The sequence below is a fragment of the Tachyglossus aculeatus genome, chromosome X1 (genome assembly GCF_015852505.1).
Source record: "Tachyglossus aculeatus isolate mTacAcu1 chromosome X1, mTacAcu1.pri, whole genome shotgun sequence".
In the NCBI taxonomy this organism is placed as follows: domain Eukaryota; kingdom Metazoa; phylum Chordata; class Mammalia; order Monotremata; family Tachyglossidae; genus Tachyglossus; species Tachyglossus aculeatus.
The window spans coordinates 78915287-78938378 of NC_052101.1; the positions used below are offsets into that span (position 1 = coordinate 78915287).

Genomic DNA, 23092 nt, shown 5'->3' on the forward strand with positions numbered 1-23092 from the left:
AAATCCGTCCAATTATGGACTTTGCATCATTAAAAGGGAAAAGTTTGCCTTCATGGGTACTGGATTTCCTGGGTTTCTAGTGGACAGATGTTAAAAATTGCTTTCTCTCTTCTTTCATACTCTGATAATTAAAAGGCAGCATAAGGGCAACTGCTGAAGTTTAATAGAAAAAAAAACTTCCTGATCCTGAAGATACTTAACAAGTAACATGTCCTTTTATTAGACATTTTCCCTGTCAGTATTTGATGTCTTTTAGGAATTACCTACTCTCTTAAAGCTTCTATCAAACATATTGGAGATGAGTTGGTTGGAACATTTAGTTTAAATGCACCTCTGAGATGCCCTGGGAAATTTGTACCTCTCAAAGAGTTAAATGATTAAGCCCATAAAATACTTTTTTTTTTACAATTTGACAGCAGTAGTTTATCTTCTGGTTTAGGCCCTACTGTTTAGATAGCTCATGAAATGTATGGATTAATTTTAATAATTTAGCAACTAGTCACTCTGCCCACATGAATTCTCCCTCCCCTCAGAACAGATTACAGTTCTACCCACCAGAGGATGATCTTCTTACACTAACTGACCTCCCTCAATCCGCACAGATGCCCACCAGCAAACAAATGGGCACTTGGGTATCCAATGCCTGATGGTATGCAGTTTGGACAGCCAGTTTTGCACATCTGGCCTGAGGAGTGTCATGCCCCATGACACCAGGTGTAAAGAGAAGCTCATGCGACCCAGCTAGTAGCCACAGCTGAAATAAACAAGTGAGCGCTTCCCAACACCTGTTGGTAGCTACTGGCTGCAGTCCACTGCCATTGCCAGGGAAAAGGACGTCAGTTTGAAGAAAACAAGGATCAGCGAAAACTTTCACTTACCTCGTTTTCGCTGATCCAACATCCATTTCTATGGAAACAGTAGCTGGTAGCCAACAGCAGAGTGGTTACAACTCACTTGTTAAATTTCAGGTATGGCAACAAGGCCTGAGCTCTTCAAATACCATTTTGACAACAGAATCCAGGGCTTTCTTAAAATGTACAGCCTTTTAACTCTGCAACAAAAAAGTTCAGTATTTTACCAACTTGGCATTGCCATAACAGGACTTGGCTACTTGGTTGCCAACCTTTCATTTTATGTGTAAGGAGAAAAATGAATGAAGCTTGAGGGGAACAAGTGGCAAAGAGCTTGGTAGCAGGATTTGAAGAGCTAAGGGACCAGAGAGACTTGAGTTTGTGTCTGTACAGCCCCTCTCAGAAACTCGTAATTATTTTCAATCCTGCTTGAAAACTCTCAGTCTTCTCAGAGATTAGGTGGCTTCCACCACCTAACCGCCACCAAAGCTTCATATTATCTAGTATTGGGTTTCATCTCTCCTTATGTTTCCACTGCCAGTTCCCTCGCCCCCTCACAGGGACCATGCCTAATATCCACCTTTGTATCCTTCCCCATAGCTTAATACAATGCTAAAAAGTAAGGGCTAAAATTTTGTATTACTCTTAATTTAACATAAAACTCATCTCAGGGGCAGAAGCTGCCTGGAAAAATGAAATGCCCAGACAGAGATGTCTACAGGGTGTGATACCTCAGATCAGGATATCAAATAGTAACCCTGAGACTTCAAATAAACCTGAGTAAATCTGGGGATACACCAAAAGACAATTTAGTTACTATGAGGGATTATATTTGATACAGTGGCAGTGTGTAGAACTGTACTCATACATGGCAAAACTGATTTTCTATTACAAATTCTATAGAAACCCCTCTATTGCAGTTTTTTCTGCCCCTCCCCCTCCAGGCTTCTTCCCCTACATGCCTTACCAGCTACAGTCAAAAAAGTCTACACTGTAGGTTTTCCTGTACATATTATAAAATTGGGCACAGAATTTGTTGGTGATTGACAATGTGACCTGCCAGAGAATTTAATCTGTTCTGTGGCCAGCCTCCTACCTTGTACCATTCCAGCCATGGATGCTGGTAGTGGCCTCCATAGAAAGCACAGAACACTGCAAGGCCAGGAGTGCGTGGGTTTTCCTGATGGCATCCGTAACTGGCTTAGGATCAGAAAAAGAGGTGCCATTGGTGCACTCCACAATTGAGTCCCTCACCCTCCACCCGTGCTTCACTACTGGCTGGCTCTGACAATGTGGCAAATGGTCCAGGGGCCAAAATAATGGCACATTCTGCTCTAATCCCTATCACATTGTTCTCGTCTTTATGTTTCTCCCTTTTGCCTGCCACTTGATTTTCTTCTGCCTTTGCCAGTTCCTGTCATCCTTTGTCAGTTCCTGTCATCCTTTGTCTCCCTCTAGTTCCCTCTGTTCTTCTGATCTGGAAATGGTTTTGCAGACTCTCTCTCTTCCTCTTCTGTCCCTCTCTCATTTTGTCTGCCACACACATCTTTGATGTCTTTGTCCTTTTTCGGCTTGGTCTCTAACCCTTGGATCTCCCTCCCCATCCTCTGTGCCTTCTGGGCTTTCTTGTCTTCTCTGCTCTCTCTCACTTTCTTGAGTTCTCATTATTGAAAAGGAAAGCCGATTCATTAGGTATATAAGGAGTGGAGTATTTGCTGCCATGATGGTGGTTGTGGGTGGAAAGATAGGCTAAGGACAGCCAACCCTTTTCTTCCCTTCTTTCCTCCCCGTCCCCCATGAAGGGAGAGACTTTTTCCAGCAGGAAGGCAGCAGGAAGCAGGCCCAACTATCCGGCCTCCTTTGGCAATCTTCCATGCCACATCTGTGCCAGTATTTGCCAACTGTACAGTGATCTGAACTCAAGGAGACAGCAAACACTTTTGAATTTTTATGTGTACAGGTTTGTTGGTCCTTTGGGATGGAAATTCCATGCCAACAATGATTTTCTGTTTTATTTCTAGAGGTAATATCTCCTCTTAGAAAATAACAGTGTAGACTTATCACTGAAACATCAAAGGCTAATCCAGATATGGCAATTTATGGTTTGTAAGCCATAACTAGCACTTACTGTACTAAATGTGGCTCTAGACCTGGAGGGGAGGGGGTGAAGGGGAGAAGTGCACAGAGCCTTTAAAACTGTCACCAAGTAGGCATTGTGTGGGAAAGCAAGTGGTGCATAGTGGGGGGATATGACCTCCTGGGAGAGATGCTGGGAATCTAGGCTCACAGAAAGCCCAGGGGGAAGGTAACAGCTCGAGTTGGGCACAGTGCAGAGAGAATGCAATCGTGGTCTGAGGTATTTTGGCACCCCAGGAAGAAGGCAAGGGGCAATCCCAGGGAAGCCAGCCAGCAGCCTGGCTGCTTCAGTCACCGCCACCACCACTGCTGCCACCCCAGCTTCCCCTTCCCTTCCTCTGTCCATGGGTCCAGGGCTTCAAGAGACTACTCCAGGGATCCAGGATCTGCTCTCTGCTGTAGCAGCCCAGGAGTGGGGAGGAGGGAAGAGAAGAGGGAGGAGGGAAGAGAGGAGGGAGGAGGAGCCAAATCTCACCCCAGTCAGCTACAGCTCTTCATCCTGGAGAAGCAGAGCCTCAGTGCTGCTCATTGCAGCTCCTCTGACGGTTGTAAGAGTGTTGCTACGAGTGGCTAGGGACTAGAGGATCAGGGAGTGGATGGAGGGTTGCAGGCAGGGGTTGGGGGGCTGGAAGTGCCAAGGGAAGAACTTTTTTAGGTTTCTGTAGCAAAGCCCCAGACACCCAGCTTTTTCCCTTTTCTCCCCAGCCACGACCCCCATCTCTCACCCCAGACACCTTTGGTGGAGAAGGTTACCAGGGAGCTTATGGAAGGGAAGAGGTTTGGGGGCAACCCAGTGGATAGGGTGAGATTGCAGGGGTCTCAGATCATCCTGTTTCAAGGTCAGAGACGCTCTTATTTGAAGGCTGTTCTGGGAGGCTGGCCTCACTGCTCAGTGCTGACAATGCAGGACCACACAAGCTCTGCACTAGCTCAGGGTTGGGAAGGTGTTGGGAGAAGGACAGGGAGTGGAAATGGAAACAGGAGTGGACTGGGAGGGGGGGGGGGGGTGGCCTCAACTGGCCAGCAGGGAAGGAAGCAGGGGCCTGAGTCATTTCCCTATGGAAGCCCAGCTCCAACCACGATTCCCCAGAATCCAGTGTCAAGAGTGGTGCCTCCCATTTACAGCCCGACCTATGAACCAGGCCACACCAATGAGTGCCATTTCCTAAGAGGTACTTCACTCATCAAGTACAACTCCATGTCACTCTGGCCCAGATGTGACATTCCCTCCATCCCTGTATAATTGGCTTTTTGCCCACCAATTGATTAAAGGTTTCATTTTGTTTAGCTTTTCTGCCTAAAATGTTTCCTGATTCCTGCTGTAATTAGGTACATTACTTCCGTTGTGTCCAAATCCAAGTATCAAATGGTTTCAAAAGTACGTAATTGAACTTAGAGACTTAAATTCGTCAGTTATTCATCAAGATATCTTCCTGAGTCTTCCTCATGCTATCTAATGCTTTCATAATATCTCAATAAGGATATGGATTTTAAGGAGGAAGAACTGCCCAGTGGATAGAGCACAGGCCTGAGAGTCAGAGGATCTAGGCTCTAATGCAGGCTCCACCACCTGTCTGCTGTGTGACTTTGGGCAAGTCACTTAACTTCTCTATGTTTTACTTTACTCATCTTTAAAATAGGGATAAAATCTTACTCCTTCCTAGTTAGACTGTGATCCCCAGATGGGAAAGGGACTGTGTCCAACCTCATTATCTTGTACCTATCCCAGAACTTAGTATAGTGCTTAGCACATAGTAAGCTCTTAATAAATACCCTAAATAATTCATTAATCAGCCTGCTTGGTCACCGGGGCCAAGTGACTTACCTTTTCATTGTTATCTCAATTGTAAAATGAGGATGAAATACTTACTCTCCCTGCTTCTTAAACTGTGAGCCCTGTGAGAGACAGGGACTATCTGATCTGATTATATTATGTGTGCCCTTAATAAATACCATAATTTTTGAGTTCTATCCAATTTACCCTGATTTCTACTCAATGAATCATTTTTAAAGAATATGGCTAAATCTGGAAGAAAACAAACCCACCAAAACAACTCCTGAAAATTTTTAGTTATTTAAAACTGCATCAATCTCTCAACACTCTTCACTGCCAGTATGGGCTTCAGTCATAATAATAATAATGATGGCATTTGTTAAGCGCTTACTATGTGTGAAGCACTGTTCTAAGTACTGGGGGGGATACAAAGTGATCAGGTTGTCCCACGTGGGGGTCACAGTCTTAATCCCCATTTTACAGATGAGGTAACTGAGGCACAGAGAAGTGAAGTGACTTGCCCAAAGTCACACAGCTGACAAGTGGCAGAGTCGGATTAGAACTCATGACTGTGAGCCCACTGTTGGGTAGGGACTGTCTCTATATGTTGCCAACTTGTACTTCCCAAGTGCTTAGTACAGTTCCCCGCACACAGTAAGCGCTCAATAAAAACAATAAAAAACGATTGATTGACCTCTGGCTCCCAATCCCGTGCTCTTTCCACCGAGCCACACTGCTTCTCTTGTCCACCCTAATTCTGCCAAGGTTGAGCCATGCTGCTTCTCTTGTCCACCCTAATTCTGCCAAGGTTGATATAAATCCATTTAGCATATTTGCATGAACTGTCAATATCTCTGTCATTCACAGAATTGGTGTGTATAGTCAGCAATAGAATATCTGGAAAGTTTGGCCATTTAAAAATGTTATCTTTTTAATCTGGGGGATGTCTTCACCTTTTGCCCCCTCTATCCTCCACCCTCACCCCCTGCCCCCAGTACACAGGCACACAAACACTGGCATCAGGGCCCATTTTGCTCCTGTGTGGATATTTTCATTCTTTCTGCTGCAATAAAACTCAACTCAAAACAAAGGATTCAGAGCTAGAGTTTGATATCCTAAATTTTTCAAGATTCAAAATTTTTCAGGTATCTGTGACACTAAACATTAATTAGCCAATTGCACCATTTGCAGACACCAGAAAGGAATATTTTTATTGAAGAAATGCTTGCCAGGCAGTTGTTCCAGGTAAATCACAAAACTAAAAGTTAAAATAAACCCTCAAGTTTTTTGAATATATATAAAAAAACAAATAATTTCCTCACAAGTTTCATATCCTTTAAAGCCTGAAAAATTCATCCTCTACTCATGGCCTCAGCCAATAGGCAGAAGGCTGGGCTGCAACAGGGCTGTGAGCTCTCAACTGCTGCTCTTCCTTCGGAGTGCTGGGGCTCTCTGAAGTCCAGGAAAGACATGACCCAGCCCACCCACTGCCATCCAGGGGTCCTGCCCTGAATTTAGAATTCATAAAGCTCAGCAGCAGCACCAGCTTTCAAACATTTGGAACACTGCCAATGTTGTGCTATTGCGACATTTGGACTCAGAACTGGCCTGCTAACAACTGCTTCTTTCACCATAATTTACTCTAGCTCTCACTTTTTATTGTTGTCCTTGTTTTCTTATGTGCTTTTGCACTTTTTTCCCATTTCAATCTTTTCTTGGGTGTCTGCTACCAACCCCTTACCTCTTATTCCTACGCTGTGAGCCCCCTGCAGACCATGGACTGGTCTAAATTATCATCCCTATACCTTTCCCCAGTGTTTAGTGCAATGCCCTGCAGACATAGCAAGCACTCAATAAATGCTACTGAATGAAAGAATAAATGAATTCAGGAAATTAAAGTTCTGATCATCCTTCATACCATTGGGCTCTATCTGATACATGGGTCACTGCATGCACAATTGGGTAACTTACTTAGCATGCATGCATACATACATGCCAAAAGAGGACATCTTTAACCATCCTCCAGCTGTGGTTGGGGCACTGATGCCTGAGTCAGTGGCAGGGTTGGTTCCATTACCATTACTGGGTTTGGATTACTTCTTTGCAGACCCATGAGGCAGCTCCGTGTTCCACCTTTACTGTCATTTGCTAGCCTCGTGAGCTCCAGAGATACCATGGGGAGCCCAGGACAGGAGCACTGAAATTAGGAATGGCCAATCTGACCCCAAATAGGATCATGTTTGCCTCAGCTCCCTCCGCAAATTCAATTTCACACCCCTCCCCTTCACCCACAGGATCCGCATGAGAGCCATTTTTGATTGTCAATCCCTCATCTATTGTATATTAAACTCCATACTACTAACGTCTGACTATAACCTCAAGTTACCTCAGCCTGGCTGCCAAGAACTGACTTAAATATCTACGATGTATATAAACCCTAAGTGGGTTAAACCAAAAGAATTATTCTTTCCACAGACATTATTTGAACCCTTCTCTTAAATCACTTCCTGATTTAACTCTCAGTAATTATATTACTCAGCTTGCTCAGATTACCGAGAATTTGAAAATGTATGATAGTGTCTGAGAATGAATTGCCTTGGCCTTCCAGGCTGCTTGCATCACTTAGTTTACATTATTTCTTGATAGTGACTTCATGTGAAATTGGAATGAGATAAATCCATAATTCATCATTCACTTTGAAAAAGGGGAAAATAAGGAGGTTTCACAATGGGAAATATCTTCAAACTTCTCATTTGTTTATATAGGGAATGCTCTGGCTTACACACTAAAACATTTATTCTTTTCAATTCCTACACAAATTTAAAACATCTCCTATTCATTTGTCATTGAACTACAATTTTTGCTACAAAGAATCTCAGATTTGCTTCATATTTTAAAAGATATGGCATTAAAGATACAAACATTTATCAATTGTAACAGCTACATTAATAAACTTACTGCATGTAGTTCATAAGACTTGTACTCACCTTGAGAAGGGGTCTGATGAAAAACAAAACAACTTCCAAATTATCAGTCTCGCCCACACATTAAAAAAAAAACACCCTAAAAACACATTAAACATGCAGTGCACAAGAAAAAGGTGTGGGTGGTCACATCAGATAGTAAGATGCCAAGAGAATGAATGAATATTATAAAAACAGCCAACAGATCAAAAACAGATTTTAAAACAGCCTTCTCAACACTACAGTCAACATCATTAAAAGGCACAAAGCAAGGTATTTCTGATTTCTGTTTCTAGACACTAAATATGTGCGTACTCCCAAATTATGGTCCCATTTTTGTTCATTAATATTCTTCAATAGTAATACCTATATGTGTATTATGTGTCAGGCTTGCAAATATATATATATATAATACATAGAAATATATATGTGTGTGGGTATATTTAGTTATTATTTGTTAAGTGCTTTTTACGTGCCAAGCGTGGTTCTTGTGCTGGGGTAGATACAAGCTAATCAGGTTCTTTGCAGTCCCTGTCCCACAGGGGGCTCACAGTCTAAGTAGGATAAGATAAAAGATAAAAGTCAAGTTAAAACAAAAAAAATGAGCCATTATCTTGGTTGTAATAAAAGAAAACCCTATGCATTTTGGCACATTTACATTCAATCCTGGGGGTGGAGGGGGGGGGGGTGGCAAGTTATTAATGGTTGAAGTGTTCACAAAACCAGTCATCAAGACCTATTTCTAAACCTAGTTCTGATACCAGTCCTAATGTGGCCCTAAATCCTAGTAGGATTTTCAAGATTTGAGATTGCTGAAAATATTTAGAAATTGATATTTGAAAGTTGAATTTTAGGTGATCAGGTGAAAGCACTGCTATTTAAAGCATGGAGCTACATCAAATCACATCAATTGAGTTATATTTCTTTCAAGAACAATTTGTAAATGGAAATACTTATCAACTTTATGGATGTTTTGATGGTGAGGGAAGGGAGGGTTGAGGAGGCAGGAGGAACCTAAATTTCTTCTATGCTTTGCACACAGTAAGCACTCAATAAATACCACTGATGGATTTTGGGCAAACCCAAATCTCAATTTAGCCCACACATGGTTATTCAAAGGACTTCAATATTTAAATTGCTTAATAAAAAAGTGAAAGAGTAAACATAACCATTTATTGGTAGAAATGGGTTCTTGAAATTTCTACACTTTAGATGTCAAAAGGGATAATGTCCATGTAAATGATGAGAGAGAAATGCAACACAATGTTGTGGCTCAAAAATAGATATAGAGAGCTCAAAAGAAATGGGTTAAAATGGATAATTCTATTTCACACTTGGCCATACGAAAAATGAGAACAGGTAAAGGCAGTCCTCTGTAAAAACAAAAAACAAAAAACAAAAAAAAGCGAGGGGGAGAAAAAACACTTTTCATCTTCAGGCCCAAATTGGTAAAAAGTGAAAGATACCAAAGAATGATGAACTTACTTGAAATTAACCAAAATACTTCATCCAAATGAACATAAAATAGTTGTGTCTAATTAGCTACGTGCATCATTAAAGGACACCAGAACAGCAATTGATGAGTGGACATGTCTTTGAATAAAGAAAGGGAAGTGTGGACGTGTCTTTGAATAAAGAAAGAGAAGTGTGGACATATCTTTGAATAAAGAAAGGGAAGTGGCTCACCAAATATCACCAGATTGAGAGTCCTCAATTTATGGGAATTTCCACATAGCTCTAGTACAGGGGTGACTAAACTGCAGCTTGCCAACTACTAGTGGCTCTTCTGCACTTGTTGTGCAGTTCATATACATATGCTTTATTATTTAGTATTTTACCACCACCATGGGGCCTCCACCTAAGTGAGTCCGGGCCAGGGAGTCATGTGGCCCCATCTCCAGTCCCTGTCCCAGCTGCCTCTTACTCACTGGCCTCTCCCTTCACTCCCAGGAATGCCTGCATCTTTACCCCTCCTCACAGCCTCTCCCACATCCCAAGCTCACCATAGCAGTTGAAAGAATTTTATTTTTTTGATTCATGGCTCTTGATCGTATGCCCTAGGCACCTGGAGCTGTGCCCCTTCAGCACTTGATATTCATTCATTTAATCATATTTATTGAGCACTTACTGTGTGCAGAGCACTGTACTATATTCACCCCACCCTCAGCCCCACAGCAATTAGGTAGGTATCTGTAATGTATTTTAATATCCGTCTCCCCCTCTAGCCTGTAAGCTCTCTGTGGGCAGGGAACATGTCTACCAACTCTGTTGTACTGTACTCTTCCAAGTGCTTAATAGGATGCTTGGCACACAAGAAGCACTCAAATACCTTTGATTGATTAATTGATTGATATTACATTTAATGGTTTGCAGCTTTTCAATTCATGAGGCTTGGCCACCAATGCTCTAGTCTCTGGGAAGATTTACACATGCCCCTGGCTGCACTAGATCAGTACAGACCAATGGAAAACTAGACTGTCTGAAACAAAACTAGACAATTGGCCATATTCTTTTGGGTTAGTCCTGCCATTCCAGCCTTACCTTCCCTCCTCGCCACCAAAAATAAAAACTTAATTCATGATTTGGGGAGCCAGGCTCCCAATTTTCCTTTACCTTTCAGGATCAGCTCAGGCCCAGGTAGAGTTCTAGACTATGCAGTTATTTATAGACATCTTCTAAAAGTGAAAATGGTCAGGATGGCTATCTTCTTTGAAAAGATGGGAAAACTAAGGTAGCTAGAGGTGAAGGGGGCCTTGTAGTAACCAATGTGTGGAACTGAGTAGTCCTTTGCATACTTGATAACTAAACCAGTCTTCTGTTCAGTCTCTGTCTCTGAATCCCTTGGGAGTCAGTTAGCATGGATAAGATGGGCTATTTATACTCAGAAAAATGTGACCTCAAATGGTAAAGGGTAGAAAAATAAACTAATACTTTAGGTCCAGGGAAGGTCATATAATAAGGGACCTTCTGATTATCACCAAGTCTTAAAGAAGGCAAGTCTGTATAAGTTGTTAAAACATAAAAAGAAATAGAAAGAAGGAAGTGCTTACTACCAACCAAAAGCCCAACAAATTGCTCTGAATTGAGTGGACTCAATTCTAATTTATTTTGCAATTACATGATAATCCAAGTGTACTTACCTTTTCCAATAAAACTAGAAACATCTTTGGAAATAGATATACACATATTATAGATGTTTCTAAAGATCATACATATATTCTCCCATGTGCTTAATTCAGTGTTCAGCATACAGTTAAGTGCTCAGTACAATTATCGTTTGATATTTTGGTTCATGGATGCATAATCTGAATAGGGTTCTTTTTAACACACCTGTAACACACCTGTAAGCCAAGACCTCCTGAGTTTCCTTTAACTAAATGTTCCTTTAATAAGGGGTCCTAGCTCAATTGTAATCCACAGTAGCTCAATTGGAATAAATCTTTCATTGTGTGCAAAATAATATGACTATCTTCATGAAAAAAAATGAGGTGATTAGTGCTACATAATCAATAGTGTTTGGCAAGCACTGTTAACACATAATATCACAGACAGATACAGGCACTGGAACATACAATTCAGTCCAAAAAGCAAAACACTGGTAAAGTGACATAAGACTCCAAACTGCATGCAAACAAGCCATTACTGAGCAGCTCGAAGACATACAGGAGCCACCTTACACACTGCAGAAGAATATACAATTATAATTCAACTGCTTACCCACTAAGCACACCAAGAACCAGGTTAAGTACGAAAAATGAGCCCAGGATGATAAGACTAACAAAATATACCCATGGCCATTCCCATCCTATTGCATCATTTACCTGCAAAATGTAAGGAAATTAGTTAAAATTTATCCATTCACTAAACAGCAGAGTCCTCAATGCAGATGCCAGATCACTTAGGCATTTGGTTTCTGAATATTCACTCCTGCAACAGACATTTGCCCCTTAAACTCTAATCTGCTACCTCCACACTATCTTTATTGAGAAAATCATATCCACTACTTTCTAGAAAATAAAAAAGAGAAAAAAAACTAACCAGAAAAACTCCTTCAAATACCTAAAAGGTTGGAATTTGCCCTCTCCTTGAACTTGGTTTTCATTCAAATAAATTTGCATTTGTGATTAAGCTCAATACCAACACATCAAATTCTGGTTTTGTTGAATTGGAGATGGTTCAAGGATGAATCCAATTTCAAGCATGAACAACACATTTTTTAGTTAATCTACTTTTTATAATTATTTGCACACTTCCCACTATGAATGTTTCTGAACCTCCACGGGTGAGGCTGCCTTTTTTGCTAGTTCATTCATATGACTCTGAAAAGACCTATGGCCAGAAATACACCCCCCGACCTACTCATGTGACACTTTGTCTCCCTTCTGCTAAAGCCAGTGTGTTCTCAGCGACTGGACTCAGGACTCTGCTTTCATGATGAAAGAGGTGTATGCTTACCCGCTCAATACACCAAGTACAAGATTTAGTACGAAAAATGACCCAAAGATGACGAGACTGACAAAATACACCCACGGTAATTCAAATCCCATAGCATCATTCATCTGTAAGAAATAAAATGTTCTTATAGAAGTGGTTTATTATAGAATTTAGTGAGGAAAATTTAGAAAACAGTAAACATAACATGAGACATTATTCTACACACACTCCTTAACATTTTCCAAAAGAAATTTAGGAGAGAAAACAATTGCTGAAGCACATTTGCTATATCTTTCAAGCACACACACTGAAATAAAATGAGTGTTGCATTGCTTTTCCAAATACAACTGAAGTCCACACATATTTCAAGATAACAAAGCAGATATTTTGCTCTTTAAATAGGATTTAGCCTGGTAAGTCCATTTCAGAAAAGATTTCTGCAAATGTGGAAATTAAGGCCCGCATGTAATTTTGTTTTCAACCTTTCCAAACTCTTAATGCTGCCTGCAAATAAGTCTGGATTACTGAAATGAATGCCAGTGGAAAACATTTAAATTGTTCTACATAATATTAATGAAATTGTCGAGGAAGTAGGGCATGTGCAATTTAGGGTATTTGTGAAGAGTTCTGTTGAATCAATACCCAAATAAACACCTGCCAATATCTCTTGGTCCTAACTTTCCATCTGGATTCCAGTCTGAATAAAGAAAAACATAGAAAATTACTGGGCTCTACTGAATTTTCCTATTCTCTCAGCTTTTTCCAGCCTCTAGATCTCTGTTGAAAGAGTGACATCATAGGGAATATGTCTGACATATTGCTTTATTCCTGCTTTCACAAGACAGGTTTCCAAACTAATCTCAACTGCACAGAGCAGCAGAATTTGTTTACCTCTGGTATGATGCACACACCTGCAGAAGTGCGTTCTCATTTCCACCATGTGGCAAGGACATCTTGACGTTTACCCATGAGAATTAGAAACACTTAAAAGACCAGATCATATCAGAATGAATAAAGTACAATAATCTCATTTGAAATGCAACCTAACCTCCCCCAGGATTGTTATGCCTCCAGTAGAACCCTAAATCCCTAGAACCTTGTGTTGTCCACTACTTTTGGAAAAGTATTTTGGAAAAATAGTCTTACTATCTTATTTTTTGCAATGGATTTTCCTGATGTTGAATCTATTCTTTGAGCCACTTTACCCAACCTGGGCATTCATTCTGACTTCCACCCCTACTAAAAGTGGAATTTCCCCCAAGTGCTGGCTCAGCATACAATCCACCTATTCCACCCAAAAACAACCCTGGAAGTGATGGGGGAAGTAAGGGCATCTCTCCACTGGAGAGATACACATAGTCCAGGGATGGTGGAGAAGAGTGAACTCTACCTGGAGTTTTCAATTCCACTGACTAGAGTTCACCAAAGCCTTTAATTGGTCTCTCTGAAAACTACAATAATATGAATCTTCTCTCAAAGCTCTTTGCCCTGCACATTATTCTCTGAAAACCCCTGGCTTCTCATGGCCGTGTCACTGGTATGACTTTAGACAGCGAAAGGACCAAAAACTCTGTCCTTCTCTTCCTCCCTTCCGTGGCCTCTGCTCACTTAAAATGGGAGAGTTCAGGAAACAGTTATCTGTGGATCAGGGTTGCAAATGGACCACGTGTCTCCTGTCCCAGGAGCCAGAGGGCAATGCCTGCCCTACAGAAGTAACCCTGAAGGACTGTGCTCAAAATTATCCATCATATAAGCTGCCCAACTAGGCTGACCTGGAAAAAAAGGGGAAAAAAAGTCCTATTTGGAACAGAAAATGAAAAAAATTCAAGTTCACTTTCAAAAAGCAAGATAGTGGAACTATTCTACTTTTGAGGATCTATTTTGTTTTCATGGCTAGGTTCAGGTTAAAACATGTGTGTCCTCAAAAACACACAACAGCACATCCATTCATATCCTAATTCAGGTGGATACCCAAGTCCAGATGCACCTCTATGGGAAAGCAAAAACTAGGAACTAAAATAGCCACCATAGCTTCCTCAGTGAGACTTGGCTATGAATAACTGTCTTGATACATACCAATCAAGGTTTCTACTGACTGCATCTTCCATTCTCTTCCTTCCCCACCCTCCAACCCTCCCAATTCGGAGTTCACAACTCAAACATGTATATGGGTACATAAACTCAACTTTTCCCCGATGCCCTTCAAAGTGTTCAGCTTCTCTTCCCTATGTGACCCCATTGCTCAGAACGTCAATATAAGATGGGATTCTTATGAGAAAGTGTAGAAAAACCTACAGGGGACAGTCACTGACAAACTATCCTACTTTGGGGAGGGAGAGAACTCATGAGAAAATGAACAGCAAAGGCAAACACCTAGCAAGAGTATCTTCAACACCTAGAATGCCCATTGAAAAAGTGCAGCTCCAGTACACCCTTATGAAATGGAGACATAACATTAGGCACCAGCTGCCTATGCCAAGGCCCTCCTGAGATTTCCACTGAATCATCAACCGAGCATGTGATTTGTGCAGGTTACCTTCCCTAGCCTTAATGCCATAAAATAGAAGAATGTCATTCACTCCCCGGATCACATGGCATCTGTCTAGGGGGAAGAAAAAAAAAGCATCTGCTGTTTAAGTCTGAGGTTCACGTACGAGAAACAAAACACCTGTTCAATAGCCAGAGACTGATGGTTTAATGGAACTCATATCCGCCTGCACATCTTGCATTGATAATTAATGTAATGAACAAGAAAGTACTGTGACCACAATTGTTTATCTAATTAAGCTCAGGAAACTGATGGGAGCAATAAGGCAGAGGGCAATCTTCAAGTAAGGGCAGCTTTCCAAAATAGCTAAACTGCTGAACCGCATTCATTTGCTAAAGAATTGGAAAGCCTGGGAGCAGCAGCACACTAAGGCAGGGTGAGCAGGGCTGTTGCCTGAGGTGCAGTTCAGCTGCCATTTTGGGGGATTTGGAGGTGGGGGGGGAGGTGTTTGAGTACACTTAGCTCTTCATGCACCATTTCAAAGTGTGATTTGATCATGCTCTGCAGCCCACCAAGAGGAGGGTACACATGCAGCCATGAGGCATCCTTAATAAGACCTGTTAAAAATAAAATTTGGAGGCAAGTGAGAGCAATGAGGTCTTCTCAGGACAGCTAGTGGCCCCAAACATTGTTTGCATCAACATCCTTAACTTACTGAGAATGTTACAGAAAGCTAATTTATAAATTTGCCCAGAGACAAAAATGGCAGTTGTGGCACTTTGTATGAACATGGGTTAAAAAAGGAACAGTGGCTAGAAGACTTTAAGAAGAGGTCAAGTCCGTTCAGCCTATTAGTGTAATCTCTGTTCATAGCTACTTCAATTCAGTGACAGTTTCAGGAAGACATAATGCTAATTATCAGAGCCCAGGTGTCGGTCCTCAGATCTATATGCTAGAAGAGTAGGAGAGAAATATGATATAGTGAATTTGAGGACATGCCTTTTCCCTTTAATACTAACTTACTACTAAAATCTGGCATTTCTAAAGTATTTTATATTTGTGCACTGGGTTTCTGAAGTGACAGATTGTGACATTTCCAGTCACTTTTGCAGACAGACTCCCAGTTTCTTCAAACTTGTGTTGCCCAAGATTGTCCCAGTACTGTGCTGCTACTATCCCAGGACTCTTAGATTTGGAACCCCAAGAAGGCACAGAAAGCATCTGAAGTTGAGCTAGCCAGCCCTGCAACCTGAAAGTTGCTTGCTGAGATTTGAAGGGATGCCAAAATCTCCACTTCCCCCTTTAAAAGTGAATTTCTGAACTAGTAGTTTCCATGTACATGAATCACGCAAGCACCCTCTTTGGTTAACAACAGAGTACCAGTATTTACTTAGTTAAGAATTTCAACTGACAGCAGTAGTTCTACAATAAAATCTTAAATTGGATCCAGGAAAAATTGGCTATCTCTGGTCTGGCAACTCTTCCTCACTTAGCCTTAGAAGTAACCACCTCACTGAACCAACTGCTATACTTCCCTTAGCATCTGCTCTGTACTTGCTGTCCACAGTGTCTTCCCCAGTAATTCTTTTGCTGACGCTAAGCCTCCCGGGCACACCCAAACTTCCCACAACCTTTTCTTCTGAACAACTGAGAAGCAGCGTGGCCTAGTGGATAGAGCACAGGCCTGAGAGTCAGAGGGTCTGGGTTCTAATCACAGTTCCACCACTTGTCTGCCGTGGGACCTTGGGCAACTCATTTAACTTCTCTGTGCCTCAGTTATCTATGTAAAATGGGGATTAAGACTGTGAGCCCCTGAGCCCCATGTGGGGCATGGACTGTGACCAACCTGATTAGCCGGTATCTACCCCAGTGTTTAGTTCAGTGCCTGGAGCATAGTAAGCATTTAAGAAATATCATTTTAAAAAAATCAAAGATAAGATCTGCTTCTCTCATAGCTTTAGAGTCTCTCCACACTTTGTGAGGTCCCTCTTCCTAACCCAAATTTCCCCTTGTAATTGGCTGGGTTCCAGTTGATGTCACTAGGTGGTTTAATAAATATTCTTGATTGATTGACTGGACGGATGAAGAATAACCTATACAAAAGAGTTTTCCCATTGGAAAGGGTCCTGAGCAGTGAGCAGTTTCACTGCTTGAGAAATTTCTGGACCGCTCCCCTGTTCCTATGGCTGAACCAGCCTACCTTGTGCCTTCACACAAGTTGCCACCACATAAGTTCTCTATGCAAATAAAAGCCATCATTGATCATTTGTCTCCAGAGATGTATCAATTACTTCTAGGTTTGCATAATGTAAACTACTCCAGTTTAAATTGACTTTTCTCAAAATCTTCAATAAGCAATTAGCAATTACTGCATGACAAATGATGTTCTCTTATTGGTTCCTTTGCTTGGTTTTAAGAAATTTGCACAACTGACTTCAGGAATTAGGAAAAACCACCTTTTAAAACCGGATTTCTCTGCTTTGGACTGTAAATTAATGGTTTAGAATGCAAAAAAATTATGTAAGAACACAAGCAGGGCCATTACTGGGACAGAACAATGGTCCATCCAGCCCAGTATACTGTTTATAACAGTGGCAGCTGAACATTTGAAGGAACTGTGTGATGGTTGGCTTTCTTGGTACTTCCCTTCTATTAGAACTGCTGTCATCTTCTCCCACTCCCTTCTTCATTGCCCTTGCACTAGAATTTGCACCCTTTATTCACCCCTCCCTCATACCCACAGCACTTATGTACACATATCTGTAATTTAAATTATTTTTAATAATATCTGTCTTCCCCTTTAGCTGTAAGCTCATTGTGGGCAGGGAACATGTCTACCCATTCAATTATATTGTACTCTCCCAAGTGCTTAGTACAGTGCTCTGCACACAGTAAGCACTCGACTGATTATCTAACACCCTTTCCTTTTCCCTTTGCATCCTTAACTTTTCCTCTAGTATTCTGCTATGAATTGCTCAACAATGAATTTATTCAAACCTCTCTTGCACCTACTGAGACTTTCAGCCAGCAAAATAAACACAAGAATGAAAATGAAGCAATTGATGGAAATAACTCATATAGGCATTTCATCTTCCTAATGCCTGGTGTTGGTCTGTGTAAGGTGCACTTCAGAACATGTGTGCACAGAGTGGTTGGGATTATGGTTCCCACATTGCCTGCATTGGCCTTTTCAATCTGCCCCCTCGCCCCCAGCCCCAACCCCCTGAAGAATTTCACCATCAGTGGCATCTTCTTTGAGCAAGATGACAATTATATGCATTTTTGGATGTTTGGTGATATTCCCTTGGTATCATTTTTAAAGATAAGATGGGAGGTCAGGCTACTTTCCATTCCTAAAAAAGCTATTCCCAAATCTGAGCTTTCTTTAAGGCTTTTGAGAAGGGAAAAATGTTTGTGCTTATGAACCATAAAAATACTATTACTATCTAGTAAGTTGGCAAGACTCTGCTTCATGACTTTTCTTTCAGGATGCATACTCTTGGAGATCTCACTACTGCTGCACTGCAGAGACAAATCCATGTGAAGGGGGCAGAGATAGGCACATAAAGAGACAAGTTTTATATTTACAGCATCACTGAATAAAACTTCAAACACCTTAGACCTAGAATGTTATTTTTCTTTTGTACAATTTCTCCCAGCCAGGCTCCTTATATACTGATATATAGGGAAGTAGAATGACCTAGTGGCAAGAACATGGGTTTGGGAGTCAGAGGTCATGGGTTCTAATCCCAGCTCTGCCACTTGCCTGCTGTGTAACCTTGGGTAAATCACAACTTATCTATGCCTCAGTGACCTCATGTGTAAAATGGGAATTAAGACTGTGAGCCTCACATGGGACAACCTGATTATCTGGTATCTACCCCAGCACTTAGAACAGTGCTTGGCACATTGTAAGCGCTTAACAAATGCCATTATTTTTATTATTATTACTTGGAAAATTATGGCCCAGTTGAACTTGGCAAACCTTTGGGATGTGTAGATAATTTAGAGTTCAAAATTATTTAAGGAAAAGGATTTGTTCACATTTTTAAATGTCATGAATATCACAGATTCACCAAAAATCATTGTTTATATATGTTGTTCTTTACCACCAAGTGGGTATGCTCAAAAAGCACAGGTTTTGACTTTGCCTAGAGATGCCTGACTCATAGCTGAGAAAAGGGTTTTCTAAATGAGGTTCATTTTGTGATGATGACACAGTGATGGCAATTTCCATAGTGAAAGCTACGGAATCCCTAGGACTCTTCAAGGTACTCTATGGGGTACAGTCATTCTGTTATGCATTCGGAACAAATAAGGTGAACCCCAGGGAGCAGAGCAAGAAGCAGTGAGGTTCAGGAGATGGTGATGAGAAGCCCTTACTCGGTGCCCCGGGCTTTGAGACAGAACTGGAGTTTTTGCTCTGCCTACTGTTGCTGCACTCTACTGAGGGATGGAGTGTGTGTGTGTGTGTGTGTGGGAGGAGTGACTCTGTGTGTGGGGGCTAAATGAGAGGGGCTGGGGAGTATGAGAGACCATTAATTGTACTGTTTCTGTTAAACAAAAAAAAGAGGGAAAACCCCCTAATCTAAGTGATGATGATTAGTTTCCATATAAGCATCACTTTCAATGGTTATCACTGCCAATTCCAAGCATAGCTTCTAGCTACTAATACACCTACTGAAAGTTATGTAAAAACATCGTGATGAGCAAAGTCAGAACACAGTTAATTAAAATGTTGTAAAGGGCTTCAAAAGATCAGCCAACCATTCAAAGACAGTTATCCCAATCACAGTTTGGAGTACCTATGCTGTCTTCTCTAAACCACTTTGGCTACCACAGAATCTAGTTTTGAGTAACCATAGCGTTCCTTTGCCATAATAGTATCCATCTCTTCAAATCAGCTGAGTCTGGGATCACACTGTGCTTCTAGATCACTGAATCAAGTTTCTCGGCATTACAAAGAGCACTTAACTGTACCTAGCTTAACCTACAGGCCTGACACAGAATCAGAAGCACAATACCACCCTCAAAACACAAACTTAGGTTAGACTTAGAATGCTTGTTCATTTATTTTCCACAAACCTCTGATTCTCTCCAGTATGATGGAAGCAGAGCAGGTCCCTAACCCCTGTATTCCATAAGCTTTTGCTCAAACCTACCACAGTTTAGCCAATTGAGGGGACTTTCAGGCGCTTAAACTCCATGGTTGCCAAGAGAAACCTGAGTTTGATCAAATAGGCTGTTGTGATCTTACAGCAAGAAAACTACACTCAGTTCTTCTATAATAGGTTATTTTATGGTGTGTTTTCAACAAAATAAAGGAGAAAACTAAGGAACATCCTTCCAGTAATGCACATCTATCCAGATGCAATGTTGGAAGAAATGATTGTGTGGCAGAGCTGACATTTTAAAAATCTCTTAAGTTCACTAGAGGCATGTATGGCCTACTATGCTTCTGCTTTCAGAGGGAGATAAAACCAAATCTCCAAACTCATGAAACCTCGCATCTAGCCCCTTTCCCCCCTAATTAATAATATAGGAGCACACAGATAGAGGGGGAAGTGGGGTTACATAAGCCAGCCTGAATGCAACTGGGTAAGACTCAGTGTCATCCCAAACTAGGCCCTACAGGCAACATGGCATAATGGTTAGAGCATGACCCTGGGAGTCAGAAAGCCATGGGTTCTCATCCTGGCTCCACCACCTGTCTGCTGTGCAACCTTGAGCAAGTCACTTCACTTCTCCATGCCTCAGTTACCTCATCTATAAAATGGGAATTGAGACTGTGAGCCCCATGTGGGACAGGGACTGTGTCCCACCTGATAAACTTATCTACTCCTGTGCTTAGTACAGTGCCTGGCACATAGTAAGCACTTAGCAAATACCATTCATTCAATCATATTTATTGAGCACTTACTGTGTGCAGAGCACTGTACTAAGCGCTTGCGAAGTACAAGTTGGCAACATATAGAGACGGTCCCTACCCACCAATGGGCTCACAGTCTAGAAGACACACAATTATTATTATTATTTTTATGGATCCCCTCTCCTTGGTAGGACGGGTACACAGCTCTATGCCCACCAAAGCAGCTGGGTGTCACAATGACAAGAGAGCCAGAAGATAGAATGGTAAAATCAGAAAACAAAGGTCCATGAAACAAAGCTTCCGAACCTGTTCTGCAGGACTCAGCCCAGCATGAGATCCAAAGAAACTGGTAATAAGTAGGTAGCATCTGCCAGTTAGGCTGGTGAGTTGACATTAGGGATTTTTAGGCAGACCCTGAGTTAGCACTAGTGTCCACAAAATCATTATCTTTGTCTGCATGGTGCTATTCCTTTTCTCCACTAGCGTGCCACCAAAAGTTGGATTTTCTCTGTGAAGATTCAGTTCAAACACAGCTTTTTCCTCCAACAAAAATCCTTTGAGAAAAAAGTGCCTGTCCAGTTGAGAATTGTTGGGAGTTTCTTAATCTGAGAAATTGTCTATCTGAGAATTGTTGGGAGTTCCTCAAAAGAAATGTGGTATTATTGCTATTACACCAGTAGTTTACTCACAGTAGGATCATTGGCCATAATGAGCCAGGTTATTAAAGGGTCAGTCAGTTAGTTGTATTTATTGAGTGCTTACTGTGGACAGACCACTATATTAAAGCACTTGGGAGAGTACTATAACAACAGACACATTGCCTGTCCACAAAGAGCTTACAGTCTTGGTATAAGTCTAAGTGGCCCTAGAAGTTGCAGCTAATCACCCTCTGGAGCTCCAGATTCTGATACAGAAATAGATGTATTAAGCATAGATATTAAGCTTACATAGATGTAAGCGCTTAGTACAGTGCTCAAGCGCTTAGTACAGTGCTCTGCACATAGTAAGTGCTCAATAAATACGATTGATGATGATGTATGCCTGCTACAATCACACACTAACCAGGTCATCAGGAATTTAGTTGTTTGGCTGGAAGCCTCGAGTGCCATGGTGGCTTGGGATACTGTACCTCCATTATCCTATGTGTGTCATGCCCTCATGTGACCTTTGGGGCCTGCATAGAGTGGCAGATGACTCAAGGGGCCACTGTACCACCAGTATCTGGGTTTCAGGCCCCCACAGAGGTGCTGGGACATTTCCTTGGAACTGGTCTGGATCCCTCGGGTGTGCCTGCAGCTAACCGCAGGTCTGCAAGGTGATGCTGAGCCCAAGCTGTCAGGGCCTCTGGATGATCTGAATCATGTATACCAATTAGCAATGCACTCCAGAGGGAAAGGCTGTTGGCAATGCACAAACGCATTTGCTCTGTGGGAAGTTACTGAGCTTTCAGGATCCACCTCTGGATGCAAAAGGAACTGTGCACTGTGGATTACCTACACAGAGATACTACTTACCTACCATTCCTGTGCAAGCCACTTGGGTAGGAAGCAGCTCATTCTTCCACCATCTCCTACCTATAGGAGGTTTCCTATAAGTTTCATGCTACCTTCTCTAGACTGTAAGCTCGTTGTTGGCAGGGAATGTGTCTGTTGTTATACTGTAATAATAATAATAATAATGATGGTATTTGTTAAGCACTTACTATGTGCCAAGCACTGTTCTAAGTGCTGGGGTAATACAAGGTAATCGGGTTGTCCCACGTGGGGCTCACAGTCTTAATCCCCATTTTACAGATGAGGGAACTGAGGCACAGAGAAGTTAAGTAAGTGACTTGCCCGAAGTCACATGGCTGGTAAGTGGCGGAGCCAGGATTAGAACACATGACCTGACTCCCAAGCCTGTGCTCTTTCCACTAAGCCATGCTGCTTCTCTCCCAAGTGTTTAGTACAGTGCTCTGCACACAGTGAGCACCCAATAAATACAATTGAATCAATTATCTCACATTTTCTCAAAGCTGTTTCAGATTTTTGACTCTTTCCCAAACTCCTTATCCCACTCGGCACCCTCAATCTCCTGCCTCTAATGGCCTTGCCATGTATTTCCACAATAAAATTGAAATGATCAGGCATCAATCAATCATATTTATTGAGCTCACTGTATGCATTGTACTAAGCACTTGGGAGAGTACAATGTAAAATTGTTGGTAGACACGTTTCCTGCTGTCATGGTTTCTGTAAAATCTCCCCTGCCCCTCTCCAATCCCACCTTCCTCCTGCCCCCCTTCGACTCTCCCAACTTTCCCAACAGTATCCCAAGAGAAAATGCCCTGACGCCTCTCAAATTCTACCAACTCCACCTGTGCTTCTGTCCCCAATCCTTCACATCTTATCAAAACAATTCTTTCCTCCCTGATCACCATTCTTCAACAGCTCATTTTCCAATGGCTCCTTCTCCACTGCTTTCAAACATACCCATGTCTCCTCTTTGCTAAAGAAAACCCTCCCTTGACCCCACGGCACCCCCAAGTTATCACCCCATCTCTCTCCTACCATTCTTTTCCAAACTCCTCGAGCGAGT

General features: G+C 41.8%; 1 protein-coding gene across 1 annotated transcript in view; it reads right to left on the bottom strand.

Annotated features, from left to right (window-relative positions):
* The window catches only part of CACNA1D (calcium voltage-gated channel subunit alpha1 D), a 430516-nt gene that overhangs the window by 146733 nt on the left and 260691 nt on the right, over positions 1-23092 (bottom strand). The window contains exon 8 of the mRNA XM_038740776.1: positions 11442-11545. Coding sequence (XP_038596704.1) covers positions 11442-11545 — 104 coding nt within the window. The remainder of the gene's footprint in view (positions 1-11441; positions 11546-23092) is intronic.